The sequence below is a fragment of the Spodoptera frugiperda genome, chromosome 31, assembly GCF_023101765.2.
Source record: "Spodoptera frugiperda isolate SF20-4 chromosome 31, AGI-APGP_CSIRO_Sfru_2.0, whole genome shotgun sequence".
Taxonomy (NCBI): Eukaryota; Metazoa; Arthropoda; class Insecta; order Lepidoptera; family Noctuidae; genus Spodoptera; species Spodoptera frugiperda.
Genome location: NC_064242.1, coordinates 13014619 through 13026626, shown reverse-complemented (window position 1 = coordinate 13026626; position 12008 = coordinate 13014619). Strand labels below are relative to the sequence as shown.

The window sequence follows — 12008 nt, the reverse complement described above, 5'->3', positions numbered from 1 at the left end:
TCGCTTTATTGTTTTTTCAATGAAGTTGGTAAATAATATTATTGTTTACATTAATCCAATGTTTATTCCTTAAAATCTTCCACGCTTATTATTTTAACTTATTTCGACACAAATAAGGAAACCAATTATTATAGAGTTAGAGTTCATGAATTATCAACACCCATGTTTTTATTATTTATTATTATGACTGAGATAATTGTTATCAATATGTTTCTTCTCAGAAGTAATACTGTTGTTTTGTTATTGTTGATGTGTTAGTTTTTATAAGAGATCCAACTACCGCTAGTATATTACCATTTAAGATTGCAAAGTACTTTTGGCGCCGTGAGGCGAGGCTTCCATGTAAACAGGGCCATTACACGCTAGGCTTTGCTATTTCTAAATTGTTTGTAATAGGATTTTAATTCTCTTGAAATAATCACCTAAGTTTAGTTTGACCAATTAAGTTGTTGTGCTCTTCAATTTTATAATACCTGCTTGATGATGAATGATTCCTTGTTCATCTTAGTGCACAGTGGCAGTATTTAGACTAATTAAGTGGTGCTAATTTTGATAGGTAATCAAGAAGAGAGTATTAGGTAGTCATCCGTAATGGTTTAAGCTCCATTTAAGAGTATAAATAAATTCTCAGCTGTCATTGTGCCATGGCGCCTAGGCGCTTTGTACATTAGCACAATATTTGAAATAACCCGAACATAGAACATTACATTCAGTACTGGCAATTAGATTTTCAACAACTTCCATCAATTAAATGGTATAGCAATGAAATAATTAATCTCACAATAACAACAAAATTCCATAATCCTTTCAACAGTGAAACCTCATCTTAATTTTTTGCCACACAAAGTTCAATTTTTATACAACAATCGTCGACAAATTACCAAAAAAATAATCGCTCAGTTACTTACATACTTCCCTTAGTCATAACATTCTATTACTTATATTTCCGTGTGTAGAATATGTTTGTACATATGTAGCTATACATAACCAGTTTAACATGGTCTTGCTTTGTATGATCTTTCCAAACATTCAGTGGTCAGTTTATACTGGGATTGTATAGCTTGTGTAGTCATGTGTATGCATACGTGTATGTATGAGTCATCTCCAAAATTCTTTAGGCACGGTTGAACTTCAAGTAATACCTTACTTCATTGTTATGTCAGCTCATGTAATTGCGTGCCAATCAAATATTGTGAGCACGAGTATGAATAGGTTTTGCTGTAAATCTTTAAATTAGTACTAAAGCACACGATTCACGTTTGGCATACATTTTGTTTGGCTTATGGCTGTTTAGGTTTTGTAGTTGGATCGTCTTTGTCTAATAAATGGGCTGTTCTTGAAGGATTAAAGTGGTATTTTCAATAAGTTATAATTGTGTTTAGTTAATGGTTTATCCAGATTTATATTAACAAATAACTAGACGTATGTACATAGTTCAATGGGTCTCAAATATGTTCTTCTTTTTTACTTCTTTCCTATTATTACGTTCGTTTAAACAGTAGGAGTAGGAACGGAGTGGTTTTTTGTCAGTAAGAGTCTGTGAAAGATATTATTTAACATCTATTGTTGATCCCATAATATAGCAGATATCTTTACCCATTAAAACATTAATTTCAGAACTAACAATTTTATTATTAGACCTTCGTTGCCTCTATTGATGAAACCACTTCAGCTTCTACCTGATCACCAGTAGTCTTCCTCACTGAACAAAATGCATAGAAAAAATATCGTACATTTATAATAATTAAGCTAAATGGCTTACGGCCATGGTCCAGAGGTTTTGATCGACGGTAGCAGTTAGCACAAAGAGTTCGACGCATTGTACAAACATACAAACTTCCTGATTTATGTCGGAAGCCTGCATTTGAAGCGTATATATACATAAATATCTAAATTGAGATATAATTATCGCTTCCTAAGTTTTTAATGTGTTAATTGTATTAGTCAAAACATGTTTTGTTGATGATCACCGATGATCGTGATAGAAAATGTTGCGGTTTGCAATAAAAACTAATCGACAATACGATCTTTTTTCAATAGGATCGGTATAATCGTTTTAATCTTTCCGATTAACATTCTTTTGGCTTTGGTGAAGATTATAGTTTCCATTGTATCAATTCATACAAATGTGAATGTTCATCTGTTTACGGTATATTTAATTGGTGTTTCTAAAAGCGGTTAGTGCCTTTGTTAATCCATTAATTAGTGATGAAGAATTGGGACCTTAACCATGCTTAAGGAATTTCATGGTTGTATTAGACAAGATGTTTATTCAATCTTTGAATAGGTATTATGCAATTGCTTCCATAATTAATATCAGTTTGCGCTGAACAATGGTTCTAACTGGTAAACAAGCATATATAAAAATATTTTTTCATGTTAAACGGTTTAATGAGGTTTATATTGAATAATCATTGAGATTAATGGTGCTTTTCCACTAGAGATGTGCTATTCAGCTATGCTACGATGATTTAATAACTAAACTATGGAACTGTGTGTCGTTTCCATTGATACTAAGCTATGTAGTTGTGTGAGGAAGATGCGCAGCTCGAGTATGCGATTTATCGATAGTAGGGAAACCATCCATAGAATACATAGATTTGACTTAAACAAATAAATAGGGCAAGCTATATAAATCTGTTTAAAAAGGTTTTTACAGAATTTGTACAATTCTACTTTATCCAAACCCCGTTAGTGTTTTGTTTTTTTTTAATGAACTATTTTTTTAAGTGGCATGAGTACATAAAAGACGGATGTTTCGGAATATGTACCTATGTATGTATTACATAAATATAGCTGAAGTGGTAATTGGATACAATAACTAACATAAGTATTATGTCACCGCTCGAGTTTACTGAAACTATTTGCTCTGAATATTTGCACATACAGTGCAAATTCTTAGACATTTTTATATTTAAACTAATAATATAATTTTGAAGGATTTAGGCATAGCTGTGTTTGTAATATTTTAGCATGGGTTAGCAAACGAATGGAGTGTGATGAGGAGTTTCGTGTGATATTTATTTTCATTAGTTGCTGTTAGCTTGTTGATACACGAGACACTTCTAAAGGATATTGCCGGTTCTGCATGTGACATCTTTGTTTGGTCAATGAATCATATTTACTTTCTGGTTCATATTAGGTTTATTACATAACTATTTAATTATGTAGGTTTATATTCCGGTTCTTAGAAAATTCTTAGCAGCTAATAGCATGAAATATATTACTTAAACAAAACATACCTAAATTAATTATTATGTTATCGGCTTACTCACGTATTGTTTTGACGAGGAACTCGACTAGTTTCAAGCCATGCTAGAGGCTCATATTCATGAGCAGCATTCCGCGACACACGACGCGGCGATTGTCGCGCTGCTACTGGCGATTCGAGGATCGCGCCCATCGCGCCCTCCGTCTGGAATCGCGCGCACTATCTGGCGCGCGCGACGATGTTGGCTCGTTAGACTCGTTCGCCGGCGGCTGCGCAGGGATTTTTGGGACAAAGAATTCGTGGGACACCTAAACTCGGTGCACGGTAGCATTCAATTCACCACTGAGGAGGAAAAGGAAGGAATGTTGCCGTTCTTAGACGTGCTCGTGAGACGTGAAACAGACGGCCGCCTGTCACACACGGTTTACCGTAAACCAACACACACAGACCGGTACCTACGAGCCGACTCACACCATCATCCCTCCCACCTTGCCTCTGTTCCCCGTACTTTAATCAACCGGGCACTGAACCTGTGTGATCCCCAGTACATTGACGCGGAACTTGATCACCTTAGACGGGTACTGGAAACCAATGGGTACAACTGGCGCCAATGTACTCGACTGGCGAGTAATTCATCAGGTAAAAGACGACCGGCAGTTGCGGAGCGGACTCCAGCATTTTTACCATTCGTGAAAGGAGTAACCGACACCATCGGACACCTGTTACGCCGTAGATACAGCATCAGGACGATCTTCCGCCCACCTGGTCAATTACGAAACTTGTTACGCTCGCCTAAGGACAAGGATCCACTGGCAGTTCCCGGGGTATACATGATACCGTGCGACTGTGGCTCGAGTTAAATCGGGGAAACTCGCCGCAACATCACAACCAGACTCAAAGAACACATACGCAGTGTGAAGAACAGGGACACCCATACATCGGCAGTAGCCGAGCATGCTTGTAGCGCGGGCACGGCTCACTTCCTTCGCTTCGACAAGGTCTCCGTACTAGCGAGGGAGAAATACTTTGTACCGCGGAAAGTACGTGAGGCCATCGAAATAAGTCGCCGTCCCAACTTCAACAGAGACGGTGGCTGGGCATTACCACCTGCCTGGAAGCCGAGTCTACAATCTGCGTCAACCTACAATGTTGCGGGTCTGGAGTGTGACACAGTGAGCGCGGTATGTGGCACCGTTTTTGCGCCGACCCGAGAATCGAATCTAACACCTGCGCAGCCGCCGGCGAACGAGTCTAACGAGCCAACATCGTCGCGCGCGCCAGATAGTGCGCGCGATTCCAGACAGAGGGCGCGATGGGCGCGATCCTCGAATCGCCAGTAGCAGCGCGACAATCGCCGCGTCGTGTGTCGCGGAATGCTGCTCATGAATATGAGCCTCTAGCATGGCTTGAAACTAGTCGAGTTCCTCGTCAAAACAATACGTGAGTAAGCCGATAACATAATAATTAATTTAGTATGTCTCACGAAAGTTACAATAAAAAAACATACCTATGTATGTTTTATATCACCAAAAATCTATATTTTGAGTTTGCGCATCATAAAAATAAATGTGCATATCAAAATACAAAGTGTTTGATTGTATCTGTTATAATATTTTTTTTAAAAGGAAATCGCCTTCATACCCTTGCTGCCTCTATATTTTAAGTCAGGTAATATCCCAAAAATCTTTTCCAAAATCTGAAAAATGCTATGCTGGAAACCGCATCAAAATCAGTTCAGTCAAACAGGAGATTGTCGCGCACAAACATAGGTACAGGTCAAACAAACAGACATCCTCCTTATTTTTAAAGTCATTTAAAAATAATGAAGTTTCGAAAATGATAGGAGAAACAAGGAGACGGTGTATGACTCACCATCTAAGAAATATCATCCCCATTAAATCTAATCTCCATTTCCTAAACGTTATTTATTTTGTCTGCAGGTATACCACATGTGTGACGGGCTGGGTCGCCAGTTCAGCTACAAGTGCCCGAACATGACGCTGTTCCAGCAACGCATGCTGATCTGCGACCACTGGTACATGGTCAACTGCTCCATGTCCGAGAGAGACTATAATGCGAACCTGCTTATTGGTAAGAATACTGTTTAATTATTTTAAGGAATAGGTGGTAAACGAGTCACATGGTAAGCGATCAGCGCCGTCCATGAACACCCACAACACAAGAGGAGTCACAGGTGCGTTGCTGGCCTTTTAAAAATGTTTTATTTCTGATTTAAGATCTAACTATGTTCTAAAACCGTGGCTAGCCACCGAGAAACGGGCAACAGTATCATATAATTTAGGCGATGTAATTTTTTTTGAAGGGCGAAAGTTATATCTTTGTGTTCTCCCGCCTTGGGCAAGGCGAGAGGGTATGTCAGACTCTTCCTGTCTAAAAACCACTCCTACTCCTGCTTTTTGCTTACACACATACATTGATATACATATTATATCCATCTTTGAATATATTTATGCACATATACATACCTGAAACTCCACAATTAATTCATTTAAACGTCGCAAACGCACGTAGGTATAATTAACATATGCAATTAAACAGCAAAGCCCCTTTGAAGTTGTACTTAATTAGAAATCTGTCGACCAAATGTTTATAGCATCGTAAAACGGTTGCAGTATTGAAGTCACACTAACATAAACGTTTTTGTAAATTAGATTTTAATACCAAACAATCCAATTGTTAATCTAATAAAGGAACGATATGTGTACCTTAATGTGATAGTATCTACAGTATATCATAGTATAAGATGATCAGAATCTAATGTTGCATAATAATTGTGTACCGACTCTGGCGGGCCAAGGAGATGCCACTCTGAATTGCCTTACAAACCTTGATTTGAGAAGCTGTGGGTTGCAGATAATGTGGGCTGCTTGATGACATATGGCGATGGGTACCATGAGTTTCTTATAATATTCACAGCGTTTACGATTCTTGTCCACTGGTTCAAATAGGCCCCTCCCATTATGTCGTTGTGTTTAATCTTTAGATCTTTATTAACATTTTAAGTGTGGGAGAGCCATACTTCGAAAGGGCCGGCTCAACCAGAGTGATAACTACGGCCACGGCCTCACAGAAAACAAACATGAAAAACGCTTGTGTTGTGTTTCGTTGTGTGACTGAGGTTACCGGAGGACCAAGTATCCCCTTCCCAATCTCCAATTCCCCAACAACCCTTAAATTCCTAACCCCCAAAAGGCAGGCAACGCACTTGTAACGCCTTTGGTGTTTCGGGTATCCACGGGCGGCGGCGATTGCTTACCATCAGGTGATCCGTCTGCTCATTTGCCGGCTTATTCGATAAAAAAAATTTAATAAGGACTTAGACATCATTACTTTACAAATACTCATTTGGCTACCTCCTAATTCAAACATCTAGTCATACAAACGTACCATATAAGTCCTACAACACCTATAATTTTAGTGCTCCTTCAAAGCTTTGATCCTGACCCCATTTATACTATTGTTATCATAATCAAATAGTAAAAGCATCGCTCATGGCCCACGCTCTGTCAATCATACGAATAATTTGCAATAACAAATAAAAAATAGTTGTATGTGTGACAACCAGACAGCAAACAAGTATTTTCAATTTCAATTGTAATAAATATCTACAATTCAAATCCCTTAAATAAAGATAAAAAAAAAATTACTTATTATTGTTATTTTCTGGTTTTATTTTGCTTAGAAGTATCTAATGGGAATTCCGGTATGACGTTCGATGTATAAAAATTGAAAAGTTGGTATTTCGTTCAGTATGTACCCTATGGAAGAGTAACTATATACCCTAATTTTAAGTGTGGGAGAACCGTGCTTCGTCGCGAATATTCCTCCTCAACCGAAGTAATACCACGGCCGTCTGCTCGTTTACCGGCTTATACCACAGAATTATAACAAAAAAATAAGAAATTTGTTATCTTATGTAAGAATTAATATTGTTAAGCTTGCAATATTACTTTAAGTCGATAGATTACTAAGCTTGTTGTTCGGCACAGATGTTCTAAATTCCATACTCGTACTGCATTTGAATAATATGCAAGTCGATTTGAGTTTTACTGCCAGCACTAGTTTAATTATAGACCTCGAAGGCCATTTCGAAAAGATATATTACCTATCTGTGAACGTGAATAATCAAATATTTTAAGGAATTTAAAGTAACCGCTCGGAGCAACACTTTGTGTGATCCACACATCGTTGTTTCGAGTCTAGGTGTCATGTGTTACATACACATACTTGTATGTTCCTAAAGGCACCCACGACACAGGAGAAGACCCTAGTGTGGGACAACGTTTCTTAAACAAAAACAAATAATATTATTTAAAACTTAACCTATTATCTAACCTTTGATGGCAGGTTCGGATGGTACTAAGAAATACCTAATAATATTAAATCAAAGTCATTTACGAAATTACAGGCTTAAGGAAGAGCTCAATGTTGATGTACGCGTAATTATATTTTTATTATAATTTATTACATGTAATGAGTTCATCGTATGATTGATATGAAATTAATTACCTTCAGCCTGCTTAATGATCTTATTATAAAGTATTAAGTAAGTTGCATTTAAGTACGGTGTTATGTATTAAACTAGTAACGCACATATTTTGTATACACATATAAATACTAGACACTGCCTACGAATAGGTGTTACAAACTCGATTTTGATTGAATTCGAGATAAGTGTTATCGGTGACAATTTATTTAGGTATGCTCTTTGTACCTAGTTTTTAGTCATATAATTATATATCATTAGACAATTTGCAAATATGTCTCCGAATAACTGTAAGTTTATAACAAGCTTAAAGTAAGTTGTTACTTCACCCGTGCGTACAGCGCGTCGCGTTCCGCGCGCTCGTCAAAGAGCCATCAGACCACCACAGACGAGGCTCAGTAGGGCTGATGCCCGACCTTGAGCTGGGGATTACCTAGCGGGTTATCGGGGCTCTAGTTTTAACAGCAGGTTCTCCTGCTGGAACGGGATAGTTTTTAGTCAGTAAGAGTCTGACACTACCTCTCGCCCAAGGCGGGAGAAGTCATTAAATAATTTTCCCCCAGCATTTCGCTGAAGAAGTCTATTTATTTATATTAAGTCTTCTGCTGACCTCTTCAGGAAGGACAAGCGTGATATTGCTACAAATAAATCAAGCAAAAAGTTGACCTAGAAATAATATTGCAGGTTGTAATTTGCAGTTCACTGTACACTAGTTAATCACTCCGATGCACTTTACATTTAGGGGTCAATGAATTATATCATAGTCGTTAATTTATGTATGCACAAATTATGTACGTCTGTGAAGCTGTTCATATTTATTAATCTGTTCCATTTTATTAATCAAAACAGTTTGAAATCAATTATTATTTATAGAAAAAATATCAAGATCGTGAGAACTTACGCCCACGTATCTTTAATAAATATTATCTTTATAATTACTTTGTAAAAAAAATAATCGGTATTTTATTACTTGTTCTAAATTGCAACACCCATTGGATTTAAAAAAATACGAGAAAGAGAAAATTAGAACTTCTCATCAATTATATTTTTTTGCAAGGTGGACATTTTTAAGTCAGACCACACACCTAACGATTTAACTGTGGAATCGTAGGTCCATACAGCCTACACACCTTTACTTAAAATTGTACAATTCAATTGTTTTGTGACATAAGCCGCACGCGTTGTTTGATGTTTCACGTCGGTTTTGTGAGGCCGTGGTTTCACTTCGGTCAAGCCGGCCCATTAGTGCCTAAGCATGGCTCTTCCACGCTTAACGCTACAGTTAAATCGTAAGGTGTGTAGCGTGCGTTAGAGTTTTTTGTTTTTTACACAATTATAAACTTCAACTTCTAATTCTCCTAAAGTGTATTTTACATATTTATTTAGTAAACTAACTTCTAATCGGAAAACTACCAATAATTGTGTATTTAATACTGTTTTTATAAATAGACACTTTTGATCTAACATTAGTTGGTTCCTATACTAATTACCAAAACCAATTAACTAATCTATTGTTGTTGAAAGACGACCATGATGGTCAACACACCGTGTGGGGAAGTGGACAAGCATAATATGAGTATTGCATCAATAGATACGTATTATATTAATGTTCACGTAACTCCATAATGTATACCCTTGACTCCGACACATTACAAGCATGTAACACACGTAATCACTGCCGTGAGGAGCCATTTGTTATTAGCTGGTTTAGGAAGTAGCGCGAAATGTTACATAGTTTTTGGTTGGTTTGAGAGCAAATTGCTTCTTTATTAATGATATGCAATAGATGCAATATTTATGTGAGTGATTATGTGTTTTATGTAAGGATCGTAGTAGGTAATGAGGCTTTGTAGTTCATAACACGTATATTTTGAATCTATTAAGAAATTGGCATCAGTGTAGGTATTTAAGTGTGGGAGTCATGCATCGTCATGTATGGGCCGGCTTGACATGGAGTGATACCAGAGCCTCACAGATAACCGACGTGAAACAACGCGTGCGTTGTGTTTTGTTTCATCGAGCAGACGGATCACCTGGTGGTAAGCAATCGCCGCCGCTCATGGATACCCGGAATACCTTTCGGCTTTACGAGTGCGTTGCCGGCCTTTTGGGGGTTAGGAATTAAAGGGTTGTTGGGGAATCGGGGATTAGGAAGGGTAACCTAATTGGACCTCCGGGAATTTCACTCACACAACGAAACACAACGCAAGCCGGCCCATTCGTGGCGGAGCATGGCTCTCCCACAAGTAAAACTGTTTGTTACACTAAGGAGCACGTTTTAATATTAACTGACTTTATTATTTACCGACTTCAAGAAATCAGGAGTTCAAGAGAGTTGTGTGTGCGTCAAATACAGTGTAATAAATAAAATACAAAAATAGTTATCATAGTAGGTACTTTTTTATGACGGGGGAACTCTCCAAAGGTGTCTAGCTTTTTTGGGGATAAAAGACTAGGAATTGAGGGATTTTTGCCTCCATCCCGGTCGCCGCCTTCCGCACCTGCAAGAGGCCTCTAAGTAGACCTCCTCTGGAGCCCAAAACATCTTACAGCACATCCCTAGGGAGTTATCATAGTACCTATCAAACCTTAAAACTTCGAGCCTTATGAATCATTTCACATTTCCGCGTCCATATTATGGATATGTTTGTCTGTTTGCATACGTGTAACATCTAAATATGCTAACTCATACATTATTCATTAGTACATACATATATTAAGATTATTTATTATTTATATAGCTCCTCGGATACAGAAATATATGCACAAACACACAGGTAATTTTATTACATAGAAATGACATAAAATTATAAAACGTACTTTATTGCTATTTAAATAAGGATTATTTCTGTTTTTAAATAACTTTTCTTCTTTTTATTTTATCGTTTGATTGGTACCATTATTGGATTTTATACCTTAAAATAAAACGAAGATGGTTGATTTTACTAAACGGTTCACTCACTTCACTCTACTCCAAATAATAGTAATTAATTAATTGAATATTAAAACAATATTTTATTTAATTTTCCAGGTCAACGCGACAAGCCATTCGTGTCAGATGAGGAGATGCGCCTGCGCACCCCCCGACCGGACATCCTGTCAGCACCGCCATACAACCCCTACTATGACATCTTGAGGGAGGCTGAGACTAAGGTATGAAACAGTTTCTAACTATCTATTTTCGTAAGCATCAAGGTGTCTGTCAGACCACACGTCGGTACTTAAAGGTTAAAATCATACTCCATATAGACGGTGAAATACCTCCTAACTGATATTTTCGAGAAATTTACCTCCATTGCAATTTCATTGTTTTCGAAATAAGTGCGATATTCGCATGTTTTAGTAAAATTTCCTAAGTTTATTTTAGCTGCAACGATATTAAATTGAAATGTGGCAATATCTCGAAACAAATGTGGGAGATCCATGAGAATGGGCTGGCTCGATCGGAGTAATACCACGGTATCACTGAAAACCGACGTGAAACCACGCTTACGTTGTGTGAGTGAAGTTACCGGAGGCACAATTAATTACCTTCTCAATCTTCCCCAACAATCCTTAAATTCCTAATGCCCAAAACGTCGGCAACGCACTTGGCGTTTGAGTTTCAGGTGTCCATGAGCGGCGGCGATTACTTACCTTATCTGATTCGTCTGCCCGTTTACCGGCTTAACTACATATATCTACTGTATATACTATGTGATCATCACGAGTGTTACAACTCGTAATGTCCACCGGTTCCGTGTGGAAATGCTTGGACACTGTGACCTATACACTTATGACCTGAGATAGCTATAGGTACAATAAAAACAAGTTATATTGCTTAGGAAATGTAGCCATCCACACGTTCGTATTCATGGCATATTCATACATAGTTATATTAAACTTAATGACACTTTTAAATATTTTAATATTATGAAATTTAATTATTACTACTACCAACAGGTGGGATTGTAGTCAAGTCAAAAAAAATGTCACACGAAATAATAAAAATGTCAGTCTGTCGGTCAGTCCGCTCAGTCCGTGAAGCTATTATAGAAACTCCATAAGTTACTCGTTTTCAATCATGTTCACAATATAGTTATTGGTTACATTGCTTCGTTGGTTCAATTACCTGCGTGAGAACAATATAACACCAATATTTAGCCAAAGGGATAAAAAAAGAAAATAACCTTGAGGACAATAAAATAATACAGTCTGAAGCTGACCAGTCCTAGTTGACAATGCCCGTTGATGAACATGACACGTACCGCATGACCGCACCGCCCAACTCAACTACAGTAGAATCCGCTT

General features: G+C 37.6%; 1 protein-coding gene and 1 long non-coding RNA gene across 2 annotated transcripts in view; both read left to right on the top strand.

Annotated features, from left to right (window-relative positions):
- The window catches only part of LOC118276304 (uncharacterized), a 79536-nt gene that overhangs the window by 64326 nt on the left and 3202 nt on the right, over positions 1–12008 (top strand). The window contains exons 3-4 of the mRNA XM_035594564.2: positions 5152–5302; positions 10750–10871. Of these exons, the coding sequence (XP_035450457.2) occupies positions 5152–5302; positions 10750–10871 (273 nt within the window). The remainder of the gene's footprint in view (positions 1–5151; positions 5303–10749; positions 10872–12008) is intronic.
- On the top strand, positions 3243–4505 carry LOC126912914 (uncharacterized). The gene is made up of 2 exons (XR_007707512.1): positions 3243–3302; positions 4275–4505. It is a non-coding gene; the product is annotated as an uncharacterized LOC126912914 (long non-coding RNA).